General features: G+C 45.7%; 1 protein-coding gene across 1 annotated transcript in view; it reads right to left on the bottom strand.

The window, feature by feature from the left end:
* The window catches only part of CHMP1B (charged multivesicular body protein 1B), a 130,016-nt gene extending 103,793 nt beyond the window's left edge, over nt 1–26,223 (bottom strand). Inside the window, exon 1 of the mRNA XM_085607840.1 lies at nt 25,523–26,223. Coding sequence (XP_085463966.1) covers nt 25,523–25,538 — 16 coding nt within the window. The 5' untranslated portion in view covers nt 25,539–26,223. The remainder of the gene's footprint in view (nt 1–25,522) is intronic.
* Between the last annotated feature and the right edge of the window lie 403 nt (nt 26,224–26,626).

Below are 26,626 nucleotides of genomic sequence, written 5' to 3'. Positions count from 1 at the left end.
GGGCCACAGGAAAAAGCAGATCACATATAACCATAAGGATCACGTTGAAACCTCCCCTCTAGTTTTTCTTAGTCTCAGCGCAACTTTTTCATAAAATTCATCATACAGCATAATGTCAGCGGCTCATGAGCTTTTTGTAAAAAGAGCAAAGCAGATTTAGCTTGTGTCAGCTTAGCCCTTTTTAAAATTTCTTTCAAAAACTTCCGCCGTGGCATTAAATAAAAAGGACAAAAAAGTACAAAATGAAGGGTGTCCTGCGGAGACCTATTGTCGCAGCCGCAGGCACCCTTCTGCTCAATTGACACAGTAAAACCTGGCGGGTCTGCCAGTAAATGTGATAAAAGATTGAGCCTAAAACGACACATTAAAAACCTCTCTTGGGCATTATGCATGAGATTGAATATGCTACTTACCAGTATGCATCTGTTCTTGGCATGTAGGGCTGCTGACATTCATATCTGTGCATAGATCGCCGCCTAGTGTTGGGTCCGGATGATTGCACATTGTTGTCCTGGAAGAGTCTTCGAAGTATCACGAGATAGGTGGCTCCTCCCCTGGACTACAGTGCGCATGGGCATCCTCTACATCCTCAGATTGTTTTTCGCCATTGTGGCAGTGATGGAGTAGATACCGTAAGTGATGACCATGCTATACAGTAATTCTGAGTGCTGCAGCCGCTACAGGCGCCGGGGAGGAGGGTGGGCGATATGAATGTCAGCAGCCCTACATGCCAAGAACAGATGCATACTGGTAAGTAGCATATTCAGTTCGAGGCATGTGGGCTGCTGAATTCATATCTGTGCATAGATTATATAGCAGTCCCTCCATTAGCGGCGGCTGTCCGTGCCAGCTGCAGCAGTCTGAAAAAGAGTTTTGAGAACAGCCTGTCCTACAGCTGCCTGCTGTTTTGAGTGTACATCTACACAGTAGTGTTTGGTAAATGTATGTATAGTGGACCATGTGGCTGCTCTACATATTTCCTGTAAAGGAAGGTTTCCTAGGAAAGCCATGGACGCCCCTAACTTTCGTGTTGAGTGGGCTCGTGGGGGAATCGTTAATTTGCGTTTAGCTTTTTGATAGCAAATTTGAATACATTTAACGTTCCATCTGGCTATCCCTGCTTTGGAAATGGCGTTGCCCTTGTGTTGTGGAGAAAAGGCAACAAAAAGTTGTTTTGTTTTCCTAAAATCCTTCGTTCTGTCTATATAGTACATGAGGGCCCTCTTTACATCTAGTGTATGGAGCATTCTCTCTGCGACATTTTGCGGATTTGGAAAGAAAACAGGCAGTTCAATAGTCTGATTCATGTGGAACTGCGATATCACTTTAGGCATGAATTTGGGGTTGGTACGTAGTACAACTCTGTTTGCGTGAACCTGTATGAATGGCTCTTGAATGGTTAGTGCCTGGCGTACACTAACTTTTCTTAACGAAGTGATTGCCACTAAGAAAGCTACTTTCCAGGTGAGGAATTGAATCTCACATGAATGGAGAGGTTCAAAAGGTGGACCCATTAATCTGGTGAGGACCACATTGAGGTTCCACACTGGTGCCGGTGGGTGTCTTGGGGGAATCACTCGTTTGAGTCCCTCTAAGAAGGCTTTGATGGCAGGCACTCTGAATAAAGAGAGGTGCTGCCTGTTTTGAAGATAGGCTGCTATCACGGTTAAATGTATACGTATGGAGCTGAATGCCAGATTGCATCGGTATAAGTGTAAGAGGTAACAGATGATGTTTTGAATGGATGCATCCAGCGGGTTAATGTCATTGTTGTTGCAGTAAATGACAGACCTTTTCCATTTAGCCGCATAGCAAGCTCTGGTTGTGGGTCTTCTGGCCTCTTTGATGATATCCATACATTCAGGTGGCAGGTTTAGGTAGCCAAACTCTAAGACTTCAGGAGCCAGATTGCCAGGTTCAGCTTTTGCGGATCTGGGTGCTGAATTTCGCCACGGTTCTGCGTTAAAAGTGCGGGTGCGATCCGCAGCCTTTGATGCGGCACCACGGAAAGTTCTAGAATGGTGGTGTACCATGGTTGGCGTGCCCATGTTGGAGCAACTAGGATGAGGGTCAGTGAGTGTTGTCGCAGTTTGCGTGCCACTAGCGGTATTAATTGCGCTGGGGGAAAAGCGTACGCAAATCTGCCTGACCAGTTCATCCATATCGCATTGCCCTGCGACTGTGGGTGCAGGAACCTGGCGGCAAAGCTTTGGCATTTTGCGTTTTCGTTTGTGGCGAATAGGTCTATCTCTGGATGACCCCACTGTTGGAAGTACGGTTTGAGTACTGATGGATGTAGCTCTCACTCGTGCATTTGGTGGCTGTGTTTGCTGAGCAGATCCGCCATCTGGTTGTCTTTGCCTGGGAGGTGTTCTGCTATGAGGAACATGTTCCTTTGAATGGCCCACTTCCACATGCTCTGAGCCAGATGAGACAACTGTGGAGAGTGTGTTCCTCCCTGCTTCTGTATGTAGTACATGGCAGTCATGTTGTCCGTCCGGATCAACACGACTTTGTTGCATAAGTGTACTTTGAATGCCTTCATGGCTAGGATGATTGCCATCAGTTCCAGAAGGTTGATGTGCATCTTCTTTTGCTGTGTCGTCCATAGTCCCTGCACTGTGTAAGTGAGTACATGAGCTCCCCATCCCTGGAGAGAGGCGTCCGCCGTCAGTATTATTTGCAGAACAGGCTCTTGGAACGGTCGGCCCTTGCAAAGGTTTTGTGGATTCCACCAATGCAGAGAGTTGTATGCCCGACCGCTCACCAACACTAGGTCTGTTAATTGTCCTTGAGCCTGATTCCATTGACGTGCCAAGCACTCCTGAAGCGGGCGCATATGTAGTCTCGCGTGCGGGACTATGAAAATGCAGGAGGCCATCATGCCTATCAACTGCATGAACACTCGCGCTGGAAGGGAGTGTTGAGGTTTGAACTTTGTGATCAGCAGTTGCATGCTGTTGATCCTCACTAAATTTGGCTGAGCTGTGGCTGTCAGAGTGTTTATGGTCGCGCCCAGGTACTGGCGTACGTGTGCAGGTTGAAGATGTGATTTTGGGTAATTTAGTGAGAATCCTAAACTGTAAAGAAGGTGAATAGTGAGGGACATGTGGCTGGCACATTGCTGGGCTGACTTTGCCTGAACAAGCCAGTCGTCCAGGTAAGGGAAGACGTGAATGTGCTGTCTCCGTAGATGTGCAGCCACTGTCGCTAGGCACTTGGTAAAGACCCTGGGTGCCATTGTTACTCCGAAGGGGAGAACTTTGAACTGATAATGGTGATCCTGAATAGTGAACCTGAGATATTTTCTGTGCGATGGGTGTATGGGTATGTGGAAATACGCATCTTTCAAATCCAGTGTGGCTAGGAAGGCTCCCTGACTGAGTAACGGTAGAACCTGCTGTAGGGTGAGCATATGGAAATGCTCTGACAGAATGTAGTGGTTGAGGGGCCTCAGGTCTAGTATAGGTCTGAGAGATCCGTCCTTTTTTGGGGATTAAGAAGTACAGAGAGTACACCCCTGTCCCTTGTTGGTTTACGGGCACGACTTCTATTGCACCTTTTTGCAGCATACTTAGTACTTCCTGCTGCAATAATGCCAAGTGCTCTACGGACATAGGACGGTGCTTTGGCGGTATGTTGGGTGGAGTGGACGTTAATTCTAGACAGTAACCGTACTGGATAATTTCCCTGACCCACCTGTCTGTGGTGATGGACTTCCAGACTGACAGGAAGTGTTGGAGTCTCCCCCCGACAGGTGTTATATGGTCGGGGGGCAGGGAGAAGGCGTCACTGTTAGTTTTGGGGGAGGACCTGGTGTTGCCGTACCCACGTCCTCTGCCTTTGGTGCTGGATCCACGATATCCACCTCTATTGTTTTTGTCATAGGTACTTTGCGTACCCCCTTTATTGTACTGCTGCTGGGACCCCTGACCTCTAGCTGCTCCTCTATTCCCAGGGCGACGAAAGGAGCCACTCCGAAACTGCTGCGACTGCAGAGCCCCCATTGATTTTGCAGTTTCAGTGTCTTTTTTAATTTTTTCGAGGGTAGTGTCAACCTCGGGGCCAAATAAAAAGTCTGGGTGGACCGGTTGATTTAAGATATTGTTCTGAATTTCAGGTTTGAAGCCTGAGATTCTTAACCATGCGTGCCTCCTCAACATTACGCTTGTGTTGATCGCCCTTGCTGCAGTGTCGGCTGCATCCAGTGCGCATTTGATGGACGCATTTGTAAGGAGTTGTCCCTTTCTGATAAGGAGCTCTGCTGCCTCTTTGTATTCATCTGGCAAGTGTTGTAGCAGTGATTCTAGTGTGTCATAGTGTGACCTATCATAACGGGCCAGGAGTGCCTGGGTGTTGGCAATGTGCCAGATGTTTGCCGCTTGCGCTGCTATCCTTTTGCCTGATGTCTCCAGCACTTTGGACTCCTTGTCGGGGGGGGGGGGGGGGGGGAGGAGCATCACCCGTTGTTTGTGAATGTGCTCGTTTGCGAGCATTAGCAACAACCATGGAGTCTAATGGTAACTGACCCTTAATGTACATAGGGTCTCCGGGTGCAGGCTTGTATTTTTTTTCGATTCTGGGGTTCAACACCCGTGCCCTGGTTGTTTCTTTAAAAATGTCTTTTGCAGGTTTTAGAACTCCCTTCAACATTGGCAGAGTTTTGATGGTTTTCTCAGAGGAGGCGAATGTGTCCACCAAGAAATCTTCCTCTACAGTGTCAGAATGGAGTTCCACTCCATGATTGGCAGCAGACCGTTCTATGAGGGCATTAAAGGCAGCAGTGTCCTCTGTGGGAGAGGTCTTTATATTATAAAGCTGCGTGTCAGGAGTATCTGGCGCGTTACCCTGGTCGGTGGGGTCATCCCATGCCTGATCTGGGTCTTGCATGTGATCATCAGGATCGATATCCACCGGGTAGGTGGTATCATCCCCTATATAGTCCTCTCCGGCGTCTGCCTTTGAATGCGTAGGAGAAAAAGACAGTGGGTCCTGAAGGAAGGGTTGAAAGGTTTCATGAAGCACTGGTGCGGAACCTGCCGGCAGTTTTTGTTTCAAAGGAATCTTGTAGGAGTCCAAACCCTTCTCTGGTGTGATTTTCCGCTTGCGGAGCATCAGCCTACCAGTGTCGGCGTCGATAAAGTGGGCCTGTGAAGGCTCGATATCGATTTGTCCAGTGGATAGTGTCTGTGTTTGGTGGACACGTGTCCGAATTTCGAACATTTTCGGTGCCTTGGGCGGCGGCAATCCAAATGTGATGTTTGCCGGCACCGAGTGTGCTTTTGCGGCCTTGTGCGTTTCGGGACCCGACGTAGGTTGGAGGGTTGCCCGGTCCCTGATGCGTTGCAACGACGCCGAGACCTGTTGCAAGGTGAACGCAGATGGCGCTTTGGAACCGATAGGCACCTTGGAGGCAGGCGTCGAAGCAGTATCCGACTTATTCCCAGTCTTTGGGTTGTCGATCCGAAGGTGGGTATCGACGCTCCTCGGAGCCGATGATTTGGCAGGCGCCGCACCCTTTGATGTCGACGCAGACGGATCGACCACCTTGACCTTGGTGGGTTGGGCCATAATCTTCGGTGCCATAGGCCGAGGCGCCTTGTAGGGACCGAGAGCCTTCTTCTTTGGCTCGGCGCCGGAACCCGCCGTGGTGAGCTCGGCACCGAAATCTCTTTTGGTGTGTTCGGTGCCGATGACCTGTGCTGGCGTTGAAGGAGTGGAGGGCTTCAAGGCCTTTGATCCGATCGCAACCAGTTTCACCTTCGGTTTCGATGTAACCGGTGCGACGGACGGTTTCGGTTTCACTGAAGAAAATCCAGTCGTCTTCGATATTAATGGCTCCTGTGAAATGTTCGAGGCCGGGCCTTGAGGCGGGGCCGAAGAACTGTGTGACTGATCTTGGGTAAGGCCCGCAGGCGATCCCTCGACCTGAGCCTTATGACGACTTTGTCTCTCGGCCTCCGTATCGACGGGTTGGCCTAGCTCTTCGCTGGAGCCATCTTCCTCGGCCCCAAGGGCCTCATTGTAGTCTCCTACCTCGTTGACGACGTCTTCGTCCTCGAAGATCACCTCATCATCGTCTTCCGATCGGGATTCATGTTCGGAAGCGTGGCTGGAGTCTATGTCTTCTACGCTCTCTGCTTCCTCATCCTCGGTGCTGAATATGTTGACCGGGGCAGGCGCAGATTGCTGTGCCTCCAATCTCGCTGCCCGTCGATTCCGCAGAGTCTTCTTCGAGCAGAACCGGGCGCAGGCCATACATTTCGACTCATCATGATCCGGTAAGAGACATTTGTTGCACACCGGATGGACATCGACGTGTGGGTATTTCGCATGGCATAAAGGACATCTCTTGAAAGGAGTCCTCGATTCCATCGTCGAGCGGTGGTCGATTTTCGGTTCGAAGCGGATCCGAAAAGCGTGAAGATGGTACTAAAACACAAAGTAAACTGGTCGATACCGAACGCGAACAATACCGACGAGATCTAAAGGCCTTTTGGCCTTAAACTAAAGTTTCCGAACTTGAGCTAAGATAAGCACATCCGAACCCAATGGCGGAAAAAAACAATCTAAGGATGGAGAGGATGCCCATGCGCACTGTAGTCCAGGGGAGGAGCCACCTATCTCGTGATACTTTGAAGACTCTTCCAGGACAACAATGTGCAATCATCCGGACCCAACACTAGGCGGCGATCTATGCACAGATATGAATTCAGCAGCCCACATGCCTCGAACAGAGGTAGGGTTCCATCCCCTCAGTAGTCTTAACCATGTTATGAGCAATCACCACACCTTTGGACCCTTCCTCTAGTGTTCTTCTTGTGTCTCTTTGGGCCATGAAGGATCTCTTTAGTATCATTTTATCTTGAGTAGTGATTGCTTCAGGGTTTGTGAACAAGTCTTTGCTGCCTAGTCTATCCAGGTTAGACTCAACATATTTTAGCCAGGGGATGTTCATACTTTTATTTCTTGTCAGGCAGTCTTTTAAAATGAGCCTGCTCAGCGCGGCTTCTGGGTTTGTCCAGATTTTAAGCCAAGTTAAAATGGGTCTAAACTTGACCAGATCTTCAATATAGGGCCTCCCCAATTCTCTATTCACGATAACAGCTGGAATACTCTGGGGTAATTTTAAGACTGACCTGAAAAATTTATTTTCCTCGCACTCACATGGGCACACTTGCCACCCACACAGCGCAGAGGGTTAATGTGCCTGCTACAAGGAACATGTACCATACAGATCACAAAACTGAGTGTGAGTAAACTATGAGTAGAGCTATAAAAAAATGAAATGTTTGCCTAAAAGGTGCTATAGAGAGATGAGGAGCATTGTTGGTGAGTGGTAGTGAGGGAATTCATGTAGAAGGAAAAAATGGGGGAGGGGGTGCCAGAAAGGACTGTGTGCAACCAGTGCTAGGGCCAGCCCTGGCTGGGAGTGTTAGCCCTCCCGAAGTTCAGGTCTAGTTGCGCCACTGGTGTACTAACAGGGTCCAAGAGGTTGCTAAAAAAAAAGCCTAAGTGTTTTGTGTTTTCACAGTCATGCAAGTGCAACTAACTGGTGATAAATGTACTCTTTAGGTTATGAAACCTCAGTTAGTGACTACCATTACTGCAGATGTATGTGTGTGTTAAAAATAAAGATATTAATCATGTTTTCTTCCTTTTCTCCTCCCCTATACAGAGAACAAAGTACAGTGCGTCGTCCTCGGTACTTGCAAGGAGGGTACCAGGCCAGACACCTCAAAGACGACATAGGCAGGCAGGTGTCTAATCTTTCTTAAATTCCTTTTGAATGCTGTCAGTCTTTGGCGTGTGATTCTCAGACGGAGCACAGTGACAGGAAACAGCCCCTGCACCGGCCAACCCAAACCTAACTACATCCTGTCCTGCCAGCTGACCGCAGTGTCCAAATTTAGATAGAAACAAAACTGTGTGCAATTTCCGCCCTCTTCGTGGAGCTTCCAGGACTAGAAGACGGGCGGAATGATCCCAAATGTGCAAAAGAGACAGGAGAAGCGCGGCAGATGTGCAAACATGTGGCACCTCAGACAAGGGTACCACAGGCCCTACTGAAGCCCTTTGTGCAAGCACAGCACCCCTTCTGCCTCCTGGGGCACATTCCTGATTTGCTGGGTGTCTGGCCTCGGGACACCTTGTATACTTTTTTAGCTTACGTTTTTGTGACAGTCCAGAGACTAGACGACTAGGAAGGTGTTAAGAAAGACAGAAATATTTACAGAATATAACCACAGCTGCGCTTATAGGGAGCTGCTAAAGGCAGGAAGAGACTGTCAGGGATGGGAAGAAGCCGCAGCCAGACTCGAGGAGAGAGTCAGTGGTGAGGAGAAGTCGGACTCAACGGTATCTGAGGCAGTGGGGCTGCTGGGGTGAAGGAGAAGAGGAGGCAGCCTTTGGTGAAGAGAGGAGTAAGTCTGTAGTTAGAAACCATATAGAGGATCAACAGTGAAAGCAGCATGCATAAATAAAGAAAAGCATACGGCCATGCTGTGTGACTAAATCAAGTAAGTCAATATAATTACACATCAGAAACAAAGCGGGGCGTCCCTGAAGCGGGCACCATGCTTCTACACAGCTGAGACAAGCAAGAAAAGAGTGCACAAAGGACCTTAAATTAAAAAAAAGAGGAACACCACAGTAACAGGGTCAGTCGCCTGGGAGGGTGGGAAACACTTAAAGGCGGGGCTAACTAAACATATCCATCAAACAAAAGCAGCCCTTTATGGAGGGCACTAACAAAAGCTAATAGCAAACATGGGCGGTGCTTCAAGCCCATATTCAGATACTACATGCCTTTCAGCGCATGCACGCTGCTAGGTTCAACCTAACAACAAGGAAGAAACCAGGTTTTTGGGTTGTTTTTTTTTTACGAAATGTGCTTGAGCCATTAACAGGAACAAGAAAGAGAGAAGGAAATAAGAGGACCAGGAAGAAGAGAGACAGGGGCTCAAAAAACAAGGCAAGAGGAAAAGAGCAATATGAATGTAGAACATAGCATAACTAATACAATGAATGTGATAAATATTTTGGATGCTCATTTAAGCAAAGCGGAGAGCATATTATTCATGGATTGAATGTTTTCCCTACCACGCAGTTTGACTATGCACAGAGAAGAAATTATTTATACAAACATAAGAAAAGCTCTAATTAGCAAAAGGTATTTGCAACAAAGATGATGAAAATACATCTAGTGTCATAAAAGAGCGCCCTGAAAGAATTTGTATTTGTATGGTACAAGAGTTGGAAACATACTAAACACTGAATGAGTTGGAGAATGTGAAAATCAATACAGAAACACAACGTCTGAAAACACTGTTTGAGAATCATATCACCAAACAAGCATTTACAATGCAATGGTCTCGGCATTGTCAAAGTTAGAGCTATTGGTATTGCTCATGACATTGTTTTTCTTTTGCCTTCAAAAGATTGAAAGAAACAGTATTGCTATTTTCAAGTTAGTGTTCGTGACACTGTGCCTTCTTACAAAAACAATTAATTTATACATTTAATTAAAATAATGGGTAGCAGCTGCGGAAAGGGAAAAACAAACTCATCATAAAAAAACAATTCAAAGGTTTTGATAGCATGAGCATGTACAGCTAAAAGACAGCGTCGATGTAATGTAAGCCTGAATATCATAAATAAACATTAAATATATGCTGAATCAATCCCGTCTGCAACATTGTGAGCAGATGTTCGTGATCTTGAATACACTAATGGAGGAGGCAGCGGGAATGGTTTCTTTGTAGATACTGATTGCACTATTTGTTCTCTTTTTAAATAAAAAGGGACAATAGGGACATTGTATTAGAGTGGGGAGACTTCTGGACGAGGCACGAGGTTTAAAGTGGGGCCTCCACCCGCACAAAGACAACGGGCGAGGGCATGGTGCATAACACCGAAAAACATGAACCTTGCGATGGACTTTCAGGAACGAAGTTTCGAGAACAGTGAATAGAATATACTGAAGAGGAAAAGTCGCTTAGATATGAGGAGGGAGCGCGTGGCATTAAAGGATGCAAACAGTTGCACTGTTCACCTGACTTCGGGGGGCACACCCTGCGACGGCGAAGGCTGTGATGCCGGGAGGCGGGCTGCTGGGCCCAGAGCTTGGTCCTGTAGCGGTGCAGACAATCTGCCAGACGCCCGAATCAGCAGCATCCACCGGGCGGCCTGGGCTGCACAGAGGGGCGGCACAGCATAGATTTTCAGACACACCCGTGTGAGGTGTCACGAGTTGGGAAGCCAGAGGTGCTGCGAATCCCGGACTCTGCAGCGGTGGCCCTGAGATGAGGCTGTGTAGTACGCCATAGAGGCTGCAACCGCTGCAGTCCAAAGTGAAGATCCGCGCAGCGGAGGTTGGAGCTGGCTAGACATCTGGTCATAGGCCGAAGCAGACGGACAACTGGAAAGCACTAGTTGAGTTTGGGACAGTAAGCAGTTACCAAAGTCGTGCAGCAGCAGGGAGCGCGAGCAAAAAGGAGACAGAGAGGACATGTGGGCGATACAACCCTCCCCAAGAGTGCGGCCCCGCCCCCTCCTTGCCAACGGATGAACAGCAGCAATAAGCAGGAGAGATGGCGCACCTGGTCGCAGTCTACAGGGACAGCGAGGAGAAGTTCCCGCTGTTCATCAAGGACACCCTGAGGGTCGGTGAGGGCGAAGGAAGGCAAGAGTGGGTGACCCGTGGTGCAAAGGTAGCTCGCCGACTTTGTAACCATGTTTCTCCGAGGTCAAGCAGAAATGCCTCGGAGAAACAGCACGTCATTTTCGGATTGGGGGGCGTGTTTTTCTTTCTCTCCTCTTGCCATTGGCTGGAATGTTTACATTCCAGAGGAGACAAAGAAAGTAAAAAACACGCCCCCGAATCCGAAAACGACGGGGCTTGTTTGGAGAGACAAAGCTCTTCACCAATGGCTGACCAGCATTTAAGAGGCCAGCCAATGGAGAAGAGGGAAAAAAGGGGCGGGTTAAAGCCCCACTCCTGAAACATTAAATCTCGCGAGCGAGACTATGCAAGCGCAGCCTTCGCTAGCCGAGACCTAAAAAAGGAAGCAGGCCAAAAGCAAAATCACAGTACCGTCCCACACTCACCCAGGTAACAAAACCGACATAATTTATGACTTAGCAGTAATTTACATTGCACAGTTCGAGCAACTACACTAGCGGTACATTTAAATACAGCTATCTGTGAACCTTGATAAAAACAAATGAATTAAAAAGTAGTAAGGAATATTGCAGTTAGTACAACCAATTGGTATTTTTTATATTGCTAGGTAGCTGTTGCAACAATAAAAGTTTACAAAAACAAGCTGCAGATATCAATTAAACTCTGACTGAATGAACACTGTGTACAGCCACGTCAATCACATCGGTTCTGTCCTGTTTCATACTTTACCTAAAATGCAACCTCCATGTTGGAGCAGTGCCATTTAACATGATGGTCACGCTTTATTATTTGCAAATATTGATATCCATGCCTATTACAGTCGATGAAAATGTCTCCACCCTCAACGATCAATGAAGTGCCTTTTAGGAGCAGCCAGTGGAAGCACCAGCAGTGTCTCAACAGATGCACTCTTTTGCCTGTCTATGCTGCCTTGCCCATCTGCACCAATGCAATGCCCCAGTTACTTACTGGCAATGAATATTACCAGTAAGTAACAGGGGCATTACCCTTACATTCCTCACCCATGTCATTACTAATGAAGAATACCAAAGCGGACATCCTTTCACCCATTCATTAAACAAGTAAAAAAATATATATATTAAGAAATCTCAAATAAGCAACAGCCTCATTTTTAATGCATATAAGATAATTAAATCAGGTGCATACTTCACACATCACAATGCCGAAATTAAGACTCTTGTTCCCAGATTCAATGGCAAATCTGGTACAGAATTTAGACGAGTATGTTCTGAGAACCAAGTAGCCGAACCTGCAAACTGCCTGGATATATAGTTCCTGGATTTCTGCCAAGAAGCAGCCATCCCGCTTGTGGATCTTCCCTGAAACAGGTTTCCCAAATTGTCCTGTCCTGCTAGAAGAATGGTCAATTCAATCCACCCGCTGAGAGTCATTGATGTTCCTTCTAACCCATTCCAGATTGACCAAACATCACACACAAGTGAACAGTCTTTCTGTAGTGCTGAGACCTGTTAATATAAATCAAAAGAGCTTTTTTACATCCAAGGTACTCAACGGTACTTCTTCAGCATTGGAAAGTGAAGGAAGAATTAACTCGAGATCTGTGGAAAGACAGAATTAACTTTTGGAATAAGGTAGGGTCAGGTTTTAGATTTGAACCATCCTCCATAAACCTGATAAAAGGAGGATGACATCTCAAGGCCTCCAATTCAATTATCTTACCGGCCGAAGTACTCGCAACCAAGAAAAATACTTTGAAAGATACAAATTTAGATCAACAGTTTCCAAAGGTTTAAAAGGGTGACCCTGTAACACCATAAGCAACGCAGGAGAACCCTATGTAGGAGAAACAGAAGTTGGAAGAGGTCTAGATGCTGCAAACTTCTAAATATTATGTAAAGATAGCTTTTAAAAAAAAAAAAATCACCTTCACCCTGCCTCAAGTTCCTGGAAACGAAGTCCGCATATTGCTCTCCACATTCTGCAAGTCAGTAATTAAGTATTTAAATGGGAGCGAATGAGGAGTGAACTTCCTTTCAGAACAGGAAAAAAAGGCCTTCGGTATGGGGAGGTGTTGTTGTGCCATTGACAGGATGGCCTGTGGACTGGGCCCAAGGACATGATTAACATCAAGGAGGTATAGCTAAATGTAGGTAACACAGAAGCTTGCACTCTTCCTTTGTACCTCCAGCCAAACCTGCTGACTTCTCAGCCAGCTTCTTGTTGACATCAGTGTCGGATCCAGCTGGAGTCCCAAGACCTGTCCGAAAGGTCTGCTGGAGTTTTCATATGACATTTAAGGAGCACTTCAGGGGAAAACATAATGCCAAAACACTTTGTGTGTATCCACGGTCTGGTTGCTAAAAGTTCAGCCTTGTCCTACCAAACTTCTATCTCTGCATTTACTGGGGTAGAAGGATGCTACGATTACTTTGTACACTCTCCACACACACCTCTAGCCCTCAGAGTCCAAGTTTAGCATGACAGAAGACTCCTGCCATCTTGAAAATGCTCAAAGTGGGTAGGGTTAGCCCAGGGAATGTTTACCCTATTGGTTAGAGGGCCCCTAGGGGTCATGCTGACCACTAGCTCGTGCCAAGCATAAATCTGGCACCTGCAGACACCCATTTCAGAATACTTTCTGGACCTACAGAAGATCAGAATAGGTTGTCTGATACCTGAAAAGAGCCTAAAATACTGTCCCTGTTCTGTCTCTTCTACCCAAGAAGTGGACTCCAGGGATCAAAAGGCTGACTTACTGTTAAAGTTACAGGGACACAACAAGCTATAAGAGGCATTTTCCTGCAATGGCTCAGCAGACCAGTGAGCACTGGAACTGGACTTGACTCTCCTGTTGACCTCTGCCTGCCACCCAGAAAGCCTCTACGTGCATTCCTGAGATATTGGGAAGCTTTAGAAGTATACTACTGTGGTGGACTGGGACTTAAAGGACGAAAGTCAGAAAGTAAAATCTTTCACCTGGACAAACCTTCTTAGTGTATCCAACCCACGCTCCCTCACCAACAACGTCAAATTGCACCTAGGTCCCATTGTACTGTGACCATTGACACTTTGTGCTTGTCTGCACTATTTCTACTTAAAACTTTTAAAAATCACATCTCCATTTCCCCTTATTGTATTTTTGTCATTTTGTTAATTAAACTTTTCTCATTTTTTGGGGACTTTTATTTGTTTAAATTTTGCCTTTATTACAGTTTTAGTACTGCATAAATATTTTACATATTGCCTCCAAGTTAAGCATGTTTACCCTGTGCTGTACCTGCCACAAGGATGAGCTCAGGTTTATTTAGTGGCTTACCCCGATAAGGACTGTGATTATTACTCGAGATGGATACTCATCCCCCCTCAATTAATAACCCAATTTCTTACAGATATACATCAATAAGATCCAATGTTAGAGGAAATGGTTGGATGGAATCAATAGAATGATCCTCTTCAAGGTTTTGATCTTAAACATGATATTTTGAATAAATATGTTGACATTTTTCAAGTCTACCCTAGAAGGAACTCTCCCATATACTTTGGAAACAGAAAGGCAATGGGGATATACTCCCAAACTCCTCTCTTTCTCTAGTACTGGAACAATTATTTCCTCTGTCTGCAGAGAAGAAACTCTATTTAGGAGAGCTTCTCTTTTGATCTGGTTTTGGGGAAGCGGAGTACAAATAGTGCCAGTCGGAATTGGTTGAGATAGGAACTCTATTGAGTACCCCTTGCTGACCTCGTGAATAACCTATCGATCCATTGTGATTCTTTGCCATTCAGAAATGAATTGCTGAATTCAACCTCTATCCCTTAATAGCGAGTCCTCTGTCTTGGTGTAGTCAGGGGTGCTGACTCTTCATACTAGTGTCCTGTTTTTGTTTCTTACAGGATGATGACAGAAAGACAAGTGCCTTGATGCAGTTCAACAGCGCTAGAACCTTCTGTGTGAGACTGCATCACTAGAATATTGAATAGCCAATGGAAAAAAGCAGTGAAGTACTTTACAACGGCAGAGACATCACATCCCTCCTCCCCCAGGCCTCTATTCACCAGGCACCCTTTTCCTGAGTTTTCCATTGAAAACACCGCTTGCACCATCCTTTTACCAGCAATCCCCTGGCCCCGCCTTCTGTCCCAGCCCCGTAGGTGACTGAGGCTCACTAAAGCAACAAAGTGGGCGGAACTTGGGGGAAATCCTGGTACTTTCAAGTCAGAGAAAATTTTGAAAACAGTGTCTGACATTTCACTTCTGTATTTGAACGGGACGGTGAGATTAAGTGATGAGTGCCGAAGCTGAACCACCGAAGATAGGCAAACAGTGACACGAGCAGGAATCAAAGAAAAAAAATAGTCCCTCTAATTAGCACATAAACGCAGAAGCGTTATGTTAACAGTAATTGGTCAGTATTCTGTGGGAGCAAACCAAACACAACAAGCATTTGCAATGCAATAGGTCTCGCAATATAAAAGTGCGAGCAGTTGGCATTGCTAATAATAATGCAACACTAGCTATTGGCATTGTAAATGATAATGGCATTTATTTATGTGTTTGTTTTATAAAATAGATTAAAAAAAGGCATTGTCATGAACAATGCCAATAGCTTAAACTTTTGCAAATGCAAGACCTATTGCATTGCAAATGCTTGTGTCAGTACTGCAGGCTTTTTAAAAGTTGTAGTCACTACTCAAAATGAAATCCATTTTATCAGCATTGCCAGTGCTCCTTTATGTTAATGGCATAAATGAAACACAATCTTCTAAGCAGATTGCTAAATAGCATCTCCAGCCCCGATCACAATGTCTCACTTCATGCTGGATAGTGGGCACCCTGTTTTCATGCAGCGCCAAGACGGGGTGAACTAATGCACAGACTGAGGTCTGTCAGCCTCCGAGGCTCAAAGCATTCCTTGCAACAGTCCGCTGTGTCAAGGTATTGCCATGTGTACAGCACACACTCTGCAACAGCAAGTGGTTTTAAAGTTGGGGGTGACTTCCCAAACTTTCCCGAGGTGTTCGTCGTGTTTGGTGACAGCGTATTTATGCTGACAGCCCCAAAAACTGTTTGTGGTTGTGTGTGTGTGTTGTGTGTGTGTGTGGTTGAGTGTGTGTGGTTGAGTGTGTGTGTGGTTGAGTGTGTGTGTGGTTGAGTGTGTGTGTGTGGTTGAGTGTGTGTGTGGTTGAGTGTGTGTGTGGTTGAGTGAGTGTGTGTGTGGTTGAGTGAGTGAGTGTGTGTGTGTGGTTGAGTGTGTGTGTGTGGTTGAGTGTGTGTGTGGTTGAGTGTGTTTGTGTTGTGTGTGTGTGTGTGGTTGTGTGGGTGTGGGTGTGTGGGTGGTTGTATGTGGGTGGTTGTATGTGGGTGGTTGTGTGTGTGTTGTGTGGTTGGGTGTGTGTGTGTGTGCTTGTGCTTGTGTGTGGGTGGGTGGTTGTATGTGGGCGTTTGTGTGTGTGTGCTTGTGTGTGTGTGCTTGTGTGTGCTTGTGTGTGTGTGCTTGTGTGTGTGGTTGTGCTTGTGTGTGGGTGGGTGCTTGTATGTGGGCGTTTGTGTGTGTGTGCTTGTGTGTGTGTGTGCTTGTGTGTGCTTGTGTGCGGTTGTGTGTGGTTGTGTTTGTGTGTGCTTGTGAATATATAGTAAAGAGTCCCAAATATAAAGGTGTATAACGTATTTTTAAAAGAAATCAGAATTCTGCTTTATCGACATAAATCTGGAAATCCTTCCAACAATATCCTGCCTGAGGAAAGAGGGCATAGGTTGGACCTTTGAACAATTACGATCCCTCTGAACATCTTATCAACCATGCCGTGCACTCGTATTAATACGCTGTAATGTCCAAGGGTGTTGTGACCCTAGTCTGCTACATTTAGATGATGCTTGCAAGGCTCAGTAGGCCCTTACCAACCCGCAACTTGGCTGACTATGGGAGACTTAAATAAACGAGTGCAGTGAAGTGAAATTAGCCAGAAGATTCAACCTGTATTGCATAGTGACATCTATTGTAGCTCCTGGAAATATTAAAATATATTCACAATGTTGGCACAGGCTTGATAGGCGACAAGCATATGCCACTAAAAAGTAAGAGGACTGCATATTTTTATCACAGGGCCCTGCGACCAAGAGCCCCTTGTAGATTAGGCCAAGGGATTTGTTCCAGTCTTTAAGCAAACGTCATTAGGAAGAAATTCACGTGTAGTGAGAGCACCCGAGGTGTACATGGAATTGATAGTGCGTTGTGGTGCCTACCAGGGGCTATATTTGGAAAAGCATTTATTATAACATCATTTTGTTTTAGTGATTTCTCCTAAGGCTCCAGAAATATCTGTGAGAAGGTAAATAAGCCCTATGCACAGTATGCTGTCATTGGTGCATTTCATTCCATGTCTAAATTTCGGCCCAAATGTTCGCTTAAAGTCCACATCCCAGTTGGCTCTTTAAGATCTAGATTAAATCTGTTTACAGTAGACAACAAATGTGAGACAGTAGTGCAGTGTGTGAGACAGTAGTGCAGTGTGTGAGTAGTGTGTGAGTGCAGTGTGTGTAAGTGAGTGCAGTGTGTGTAAGAAAGAGCAGTGTGTGTAAGACAAGTGTGTGTGAGACGACAAGTGTGTGCGAGACAGCAGTGTGTGTGTGTGTGTGTGTGAGACAGCAGTGTGTGTGTGAGAGAGAGACAGCAGTGTGTGTGTGAAAGACAGCAGTGTGTGTGTCGTACTGAGAGCATGGTGTGTGAGAGACAGCAGAGATAGAGAGAGTAGTGTGTGTGTCCTCGTGCGAGCATGGTTTGTGAGGAATACAGCATTGTGAAAGACACTGCAGTGTGCCACTTTGTCCAAAGCTAACCCAAAGTAGTGGTATGTGAAAATACAAAACTGTGCAATATTTGTTGATGTTCTAAATGTACACCAAAAATGTTGAGGCATTTTAAAAGTGTGAAGTTTATTGTAAAACACATCACTGCGTTGTGGTTTTGTTTTCGAACTGTGAGCGGACCCACATCCCAAAAACGGAAACCTATTAAGCTGCAGCAATCTGAAAACCGTAAAAGCAATTTTTACCAAATTAGACCCACTGATTGAGGGGCCTCCATACTGAGAATGAATAATAATGAATAAATGCCACTACTCTTGCATAAAAGCTGTAATCGTATAAAATACAGTAAAAGTAGATGTGATAACTTATTCGAAAGGATGCCTATGAAACGATCAGAGACGCAACAAAAAACAAGCATTGAAAGCGTGCGTCATCGCGATCGCTCTGAAAGCGAAAGTGATCGCGATGACGCACGAGTTTTCAAAGTGCTGCTGAAGGCTAGCGGTTCGCGCGTGAACGCAAGCGCTAGGCCAGTCAGCAGCACTTTGAAAACTCACATAGAAAATGTCTCTCTCCGAGCCAGGTTCAGCGAGACCTAAAAAGGAGGGACAGAGAGGAAGGATTTACCACGGATAAGCAAGTATTTTTGAACAACAATCTAAGGGATGAATAAAAAGGCATTGGGGGTGCTGTAAGCCCGCAGCGTAAATACAGCATGTCTCGAAGAGACAGCACATGCGCTGCCTAGGGTCTAACTGTACATGTCCAAGTCCCAGAGTAAACAAGAGGAACTTGCTAAGAATATTTTTAAAACTAACTTGAGGTCATCAAAAGCAGGCAAAGTGAAAGCTGAGAATCAACCAAAAGGTCTTAGAGAAATATTTATCAAATTGGAGAATCTGCTGATAAAAGAATCTTCAAAATGGTGGCATATGACCACTCTGATACAATATTTTGAGGCAGATGGGATACCGAGAGGTGTTCGTATCAATATTTTTTCCAGTGGTAGAGGGCATCAGGGCAGAACAATGTGGAAAATGGGAAAATAGCATTTGAGAAGCTTCTCGAAAACGGTTATAACAACTTATAGAACAAGCAAAGCACAAGATGAACGAGGTACAAATAGAAATTGATCAAATCAAGACAGATTGCAGATTTAAAATCGGAGAAGAAAACAAGGAAAACCTATGAAATATTGGAGGACATCCTCTCCAAATATCAAGATTAAATTAAGACAAGGAAAGTGAACAAATTTAGATGTGATGAACAAGATTACAAAGTGGGATGGGTCTGCTCATAAGCCCAAACATTTGACCAAACATGCGAAAACAATTCAGCTTTGCTTGCGATTAGGTAAGACTACCTGGATGTGGGGGTACAGAGCATAAACATCTAATGAAAATAAATTGTGTATCGGACTTAAAACCATGAATTTAATAATTAGTAAGGACAGTGCAGATCATGTGTGTGCGCCATGGCATAGGCCTGGCTCACAGATTGCGATCTTGTTGGACATAAAGGGGTACCCAAAGTACTACCCTCAAAGTAGTCACAGGCTATCGCATTCACCAGGAGTTAAGCCGCGCGGTGGTGGCAGCATACTGTGCAGTAATCAGTAGGTGTGATCAGGTCCTTTCAAACCTGCGTCACTGGAGTGTGGCCTAAAGGCTTACTCATTCAAAGTTTCTCTGCTTTGTGCTTAACTCACCCTTGGCCGACATCAGGTTGATGTGAAGTGCAGCACAGTGCAGGAGTGCTGTATCTGGGCTGGGTGTATGTGTGCTTGGGATGGGTACAATACAAGGATTTTGCAGTGCTGCAAATTGCATGCATGTTGAATGCATGTGCTGGGTGTATTTGTGCCAGTGAGTGGTACCGTACATGATGGATGTAGTGCTGTGTACTGTGTGCACGTTGAATGCATGTGCAGGAAGTATGTGTGCCAAGGAGGGCTACAATATATAAAGGATGCAGTGCTGCGCGGTGTGTGCATGAGAGGTTCAATACATAAACGAGACAGTACTGTGCAGTGTGCGTATGCTGAATAAATGTACTGGGTGTATGGGTACTTGTGAATGATGCAATGCATGGAGGACACTGGCTTCCATTTTGGGAGACCCAGCCCAGCATGGTGACAACATGATGAGGTAGAGAAATCCCCCCAGACAGATTTGTATATTGCTGCATTCCTGCAATCTGAGTGGCACGCACACTGCAGAGGGAAAGAGTCAGGCTTCCCCTGTAAACTTCAACAAGTACTCTTTGATTCAGTGAGAGGTCACAAGGAAGGGGCTTGGGCACATCTCAGGAAGGAGATGGGGCTGATAAGGAAACCATAAAAGGGTAGGACAGGGGCCCCGGAATAACCCTTTGAAGCAAATATCGTTGAAGCTGACATCCAGGTGTGAACTCTAGTCATTCCTACCGCCTGTGTTGTGGGGCTATTAGCTTTGGAGTCACTACTGCTGTGATAGACTGCTTTTCAAGAGGAAGAGAGGGCAGAGGAGAAGACACTTCAAAAGAAGTGGACACAAACAACAATTTCAAGGACTCCGATCCTAAATCACATTTGGTGCCTGGAAATGGGCTATAAGAATGGGGGTCTGAGACCCTGAAAATTGTTGTCTGCAAGCAGCCAGGTGGGCTAGGTAAGGAGGAGAAGCTCTGAAAGGCTGCGACTAGGGGCCAAGGTCTGATAGTCTCCCTGCTGTGTGAGAGGCAATCACTTGGGGAATCCAAGACTATCTGCGCTGGAGCACCATCGCCTGCCTGCCATGCTGCCAAGACCAGTGTGCCCTGTGAGGAAGAGGGGAGTGTTGGAGGGAGCGAGGTCCAGTGGGGAAATCATGTCAATTGGACTCACATTGAGAGGTTTGAGGAAGCAGCTGCTGCACCGATTGGGTCATTGCCTGTGTGCAAGACAAAGTCGGTGAACCCGTATGCCAGGGTAGGGGCGCCGTAAAGTGAGTCGTGGTGAGGACTGTACCAGTCAGGATGAAGCCTGTGTGCAGCTAAAGGTTCGGCAACCCTGTATGACATAAGGGGCAGATGCAACATGATTTGCTAAACGCTGTATGCCAATAGAGGCCGTTGTGCAGATTCCCGCTGTGCCGAAAGCGTCTGTGCACGCGTAGAGTAAGAACGGGGTGACCCCATATGCCAGAGGGTATCACCAGAACTAGCCAGAGATGTGTACTGACCTGTAACATCGGAAGAGAAAACCCCAACGCATCTACCCTACGACAAGTGATCAGCAACGGAACTTCTCATCACTTCTTCCCACCTTCTTCTCCCTTCTGTCATGGAAGAGATCGACAGAATTACCTGCTATGAGGATCTGAAAGACGAGCCTTTGGTCACTGTGGGTACTTGAGTAAGGAGAATGGGGACCAGGGAGTGTAACCTGCAGTGCGGTGAACTCACCTAGATCAGCCTACGACACCTGCAGAAAGGGCAGCCAGGAACTCCAAACCCTCCATGCCTGCAGGTGCAGCTAAGACTGATTTGGGGCAAAGTCGGGCCCGGGGGAACTGTCTGCTAGATAGCGCTGTGTGCTGTTACACACTGTGGATTTAAAAGTAAGAATCAGATTGACTCTTGAGACTCGGACTGTTAGTGGGGGTAACATTGTATGTTGTTTATGGTGAATAGGGAATAGCCACCATTGCTTGGAAGGAGTGGGACTCGTCTAAAGCATGGGTACTCACAAACATTGTACTAGGGGCCTGTGGTGTGACCGAGGGCAGTACTGATACCAGCAGGGTGTGGTCAGGAGATATGGGGTTTTTAAGCTGGGTGTAGGTAAAGCGAAGCATGTACATGTAGAGGCTGAATTGCACAATACAAAACCAGAAAACCTGGGAATTATCCTCTCTTCCCCACTTGACCAAATTGTGTGTTCATAGGTAGGCAATTGTTTTTTTCCCCACCTTCCCTCCTTTTCCTTCTCTTGAGTTTGATTTAATAAACTATGATGTTGTCCATTTATAATAGCCACCCAGAGGGCCACATGACAACTGACTTGCCTCTCAGTTCACTACTGACATTCTTGTCAGGGTCAGTGGAAGCATGAATATTTCTAAATTCATGTTTGAAAACAATTATTTTTTAAAACAAAAAAGAAACTCAATGCAGTGATATCATCGGATGTACTGAGGTGAAAAGGTTCTGCATGTTAACAAAATGCAGGTTTTTGAATTTTGAAGAGATGTACGTTTGTTGTAAAAAAAAATAAAAAAAATAATGAAGGTGTTTTTAAAATTAAGTGGTGCAGAACTTCCATACTGAATATTAGTGCTGGGTCAAGGTAAACAGCATACCAGTGCTGCTGCATGGAAAGGTCAGGAGGAACGCAAGTGCCACCCGGGCCATAAGTAGTTTGAATTGTGCTTTGTGGCTGGGGAGCCAGTGGAGAACCTGGAGGACTGTGTAGTTGTTTGTGAATGTTGTAGTTCTCTTCGTGTAAGTGAGCAGTAAAAAATTAAAATACTTCTTTCATCACAAATTAAGCCTTTGGCTGGACAGTTATTTATTGCTTTATTGCTGTTGCGTACACATCGAGTTCTGAGCCAGTGATCACTCCTGTGCATTTAAAAAGTGCCCCCCCTCCCCCCCCCCCGGAGGAACCCTTGGACTGCGTAACCAAGTTATTACTGAGAGTCAAGTTCTGATAGGGTACTTGGCCCAGTTACTCAGAATCCATAGTAGGTCTGACCCCAGGTCATCAGGAGTAAAAGATCTCACTCGTCCCCCCCCCCCCCCCACAGTTGGGCACAGCAATCCCTGCTTTCAACGTATTCCTCTGAACTTTGTTCCGACAGTATGAATTGCAGGTTACTTGTATAAATATTTCCCAATTATTCATATCATTATGAAAAAACAATGTAGAGTTAATACAATTGCGGAAGATTAAATATGTTGTAAATAAATGCCTTTTCGGACTTTTAGGTTGCCTGGAAACTTTTTGAATGCTTGTGTGGATCATATGACTGACCATTTTGTAACTGAATAGTGTTGCTTTCCCGAATAATTGATAAGACTGCTATATAATAAGTTTCAATATTTATTTCACTATATGATTAGAATGTCTAAACATAGAGACCCTAAGATACTTAACAAAGAAATAAATTGTGTTGAAAAACTATAAAGTCTATTTAAGAACTCCAAACAGGTATTTTAATATTACTTTTCTATATAATGGAGTTTTTGTTGAGTTTGATCACTTTGTTTGAAAGCAATATTTGTTTTTGGTGACAAACTAATTTTGCTGCATTTATGTCTTTGATTTCTTTTTTATTACAACCTTGAAAAAGCGACAGGTTTTGTGAAGCACGTGTTGGTTGTGTTTTTTGTCTGTTCATTTCAAAATCTATATACAATATTGATATTTTCTTCATCAAATGAATACATGTAATGGTGCTCAAAGCATAACATTATGGGATTCAAATATCTATTGCATGTTGATAAGACAAACAATATTTTGGTAATGGTCGTCAAAGAATAATGATAATTGTGATTCAAATATTTATCATGCGTTGAGGATTACACAAACTTTGGTTTGCGGTTATTCAGATTAATATATTGTAAACAATAAAATACATTTTAAGAATATGAAATTGCATTCTCAATTTTATTAGGTGCCTCTTGCAGGACTTTTTAAAATAAGCCAACGTATTCTCGGTTCCTCATTGTAGGAAGCTGGCTTTTTATGCAATTGTGCCATTGTAAGGACAAGCCATGCAAAAAGTCCAGGTAGTAGTGAGGTTGAGCAGCTTAGGCTTATCAGAAGGGAGGGGAGTGTTAAGCTTTTGTTGCACACAGAGTCAATAAATGGTACACACACTCAAGAAGATATCCAAGAACAATTTACAAAAAGAAAATCGTTTTTTGGATTATTTTAGACAACATTTTTAGATTAACTTTCCTACTTTTGGAGATATCGATTGTACAAACAAAAAGCAAAAGAACTTGAATAATGGTTTTGTGGTATGAGCCTCCAACGCAATAATGTTATCCTATGGGAAGAAAAATATACACAGCAAAACAGTATTTGCAGTCGAAGTTCAGGGGTGCCCTTTTGAACTTAAGGTGCTAGGGGGCCATGCTCCAAAGAACCACCAGCAGCATTAGTTTACCTGCCCTGGTGTGTCCGGGTGCAGAGGTGCTGGTCGGGTTGGTAGTCTGAAACAAAGAGGCTGTAATGGAGGGGGGGGGGGCTTATAGACAAGCCTGGGAGAACCCAATGGTGGGTTCAGGCCGTGAGGACTACTAGGCCAAGGGGACGCAGTCAGGAGTCATGAACTTGGGCTGTGAGGCTCGGTTGCAGAAGTACCTGCTGGCTGCCCACTTGTGTTTGAGGCTCTCACAGTTCTCAGTCGGTACTGCAGAAGGAATGAAAAGAAGACAGCAGGGCCACTCTCAGTGTGGGTCTCATTGGTCCTGAAGTCCCTCATCGTGCAGGTCGGTTTTGACGGCAGAGGTGTCCAGACTGGACACACAACAAGCCTTGGCTGATGCAAATGCTCTAGTACCCAGGGTATTGGTGCAGGGTGGCTCTTGGAGGGTCTAGCGTCTTGAAACTCGGTAGAGAGACGGAGCTGAACTCCTAGAGCCATGATGACATCTTCTTGGTGTGCTGCTCCCTCGGTGGGCCTAATGGCCAACAACGCGGTTTACTGGCCAAGTGCGGACGGTGAGTGCAGATGGAGAGGGATACTGCTCCGCTCAAAGGGAGATGCTAGATGGTTGCGAAGTGTTGGACAGTCCTCCAAGTGTTGGCGAGGATGCACAGCTTTTGCACAAGTCAAGTCTTTGCAATTATCGAGATACCAGAAGCCAGGCAGGGTTTCTTGCCAATTTCAGAGCAAGTCCTCTTTTCTTGCGGTGTCGGCTCTTCTTTGTCCATCTTCTGTTCCCAGGTAGTCAAATCTGTCAGTCTGGTGTCAGGCAGACCCCCTAAATACTCAATTTAGGGGCATAAGCGTGCACCTGCTGCCTTTAAATATGCCCCAGACACGCTACCAAAGTGCATGAAAAATGAAAGGAAGAGCATGCAGTTGGCAGGGACTCTACTGCACATGCATGAGACAAAACACAACGCACGTATGCTGAAGACAGATGCTTTCCCCCTGTCAGTTTCACAAGAAATAACATGGAAAGTGACATTTTCAACGGCCTGATAGTCCCAACAGTAAAACAGGAGGAACAGAACAATCAGCCACAGTAAATAAACAGTGCCATGGTTCCAGCCGTTGAGGTTGCACGGTAGAGGCATGCCCACTCTCTGGCACAGCAAGGGAGGCAACAGCCTAAATTATGGTGATTTTAAGCCGAGCAGAGACCTCCAGCGTTTCTCATCCCAGCAACAGGAAATCCGAAGTGCAGACCCCTCTATGGCAGCCAGGTTTGTGGATGGGGCTAGCATGCTATGCTGTTCCTGCTTTGATCCCTGTTGCGAGGTGATAGACAGCTCATTAGGAATGACGAGGCCAAGGGATCTAGGGGTGATGCCTGCACACCAATGTAGAGACAATGCTTCTGTGGGCTGACCCAAAATATGATAACAACTTTCTTCAAGAAATGGCTGAAAGGGGCTACCCCATAGAAATCGATGGCTGAAAAGAGCCAACGTAGATATTTTTGTTCAGTACAAAATCTCCACCAGAAAGCTAAAAGTATATTTGGCCAACCCAACAAAACGATCGAGGGATCTGTGGAAAATCGGCCAACGCTCTGGTCAAAAAATAGTCGTAAGCAAAACGTTTCCAACATTGAACAAAAACCCAAAAGATCACATATTTCACATAAAATGTTACTTTTTTCTAAGAACCGTCATACCTAAAACACCAAGCTGTTCCTCAGTCTTCCGACCACAACCCATTGCTACACCTCTAACACCAGTGCCCTATTACCCCTGCCCGTAATCAAGACTATCCCCACCCCATTCTAACCTCTCTGTCCCTGTTCGCCAGCCTGCATATCTCTAGTCATTCGTCCTCACAATACACCCTTTACAGCTCTACCACCCAAGAACCCGGCTCAGTGGAGGATACTTTCCATGTTTGACATGTCTGTGACGCTTGTTGATCTCCTCAGGCAGTGATGGGATGCTTGGCAAATGGTCCTTTGGTGGTACTTCACAAGAGCACTGTCTCACGGCACTCTTCTCTTATTTCCTGGTCTCTCCAGTTTGTTTTTTGATCAGCCACTTCCTGCTTCTGGGTGACGACTGCGTCACGTTCCAATAGGACGTCAGAGTAATTAAAGTAGAAAGAGGACTTCCGAGCGGAGACTGAATCACTGCGTTATTGTCTTTCACCACCACGGATAGTTTTAAACCTCCCACTGTTGGCAGACTTCTCGTAATATGCCAGTGTTACGGAATGTGACTTAGCCTGTAAATCGAGTGTGTGACGAACTGTGGAGTAAATTACATTAGTTTCGTGACGCTACTCAACAGGCCAGGGTTCTAGTGGGACAGCCATGTTAAATGAGTAACTTGAATGCGGTAACTTACACCAGTTTCACTGTAATGCTCATCCCCGAGGCGGCCGTGTTGAAGGTGTAAATCTTGACATCTCTGCAGTAGCAGGCGTAGTTGTTCCCCGCACGTTTTGTTTATTTATATAGGAAAGCAGTCTAGTGTTTTGGATATAGATTGGTTTCAGGATTGGAACAAATAGCCTATGACGGGAACGCCTGTTCTGTTTTCAGGTCTCACCTAGCGTTGCAGCGTACGCACTGCTCGCTCGGCGAGACATATTGTGAGAGAGGACATTTAAGAAGGGGGATTGAAGCCCCGCCCCTCATTTTAATTGGAAGGCGTCATCAAAGGGTGGCCTCCCATTGAAAATGAGGCTTCTTTGTTATCGCCCTTTAGCCTTTTGGGACGCCCCATCCGGACTGGATCGTTTGCTTCACGGCTGTTGTGAAGCAATTTCTTATCTAAAGTAGGCGTGTTATCTAAACAAGCCGTGAAGCAAAGGATCCAGTCCAGATGGTAAGCCTAGTTGAGGCATTGAGTGTTAATGCATATCCACGAAAAGAGTGTATTTCTTGCCTTTGTGAGCTTAGTGAAGGCGCTGGAAGGGTATGCGCACTGTTTTGTGACTTGAAGAGGGCCATAGTACCGTACGATTATCAACTCTGCTTTGTGC

The sequence above is a fragment of the Triturus cristatus genome, chromosome 5_2, assembly GCF_964204655.1.
Source record: "Triturus cristatus chromosome 5_2, aTriCri1.1, whole genome shotgun sequence".
Taxonomy (NCBI): Eukaryota; Metazoa; Chordata; class Amphibia; order Caudata; family Salamandridae; genus Triturus; species Triturus cristatus.
The sequence above is the reverse complement of the archived record's forward strand: the minus strand, read 5'-3'. Positions and strand labels throughout refer to the sequence as shown.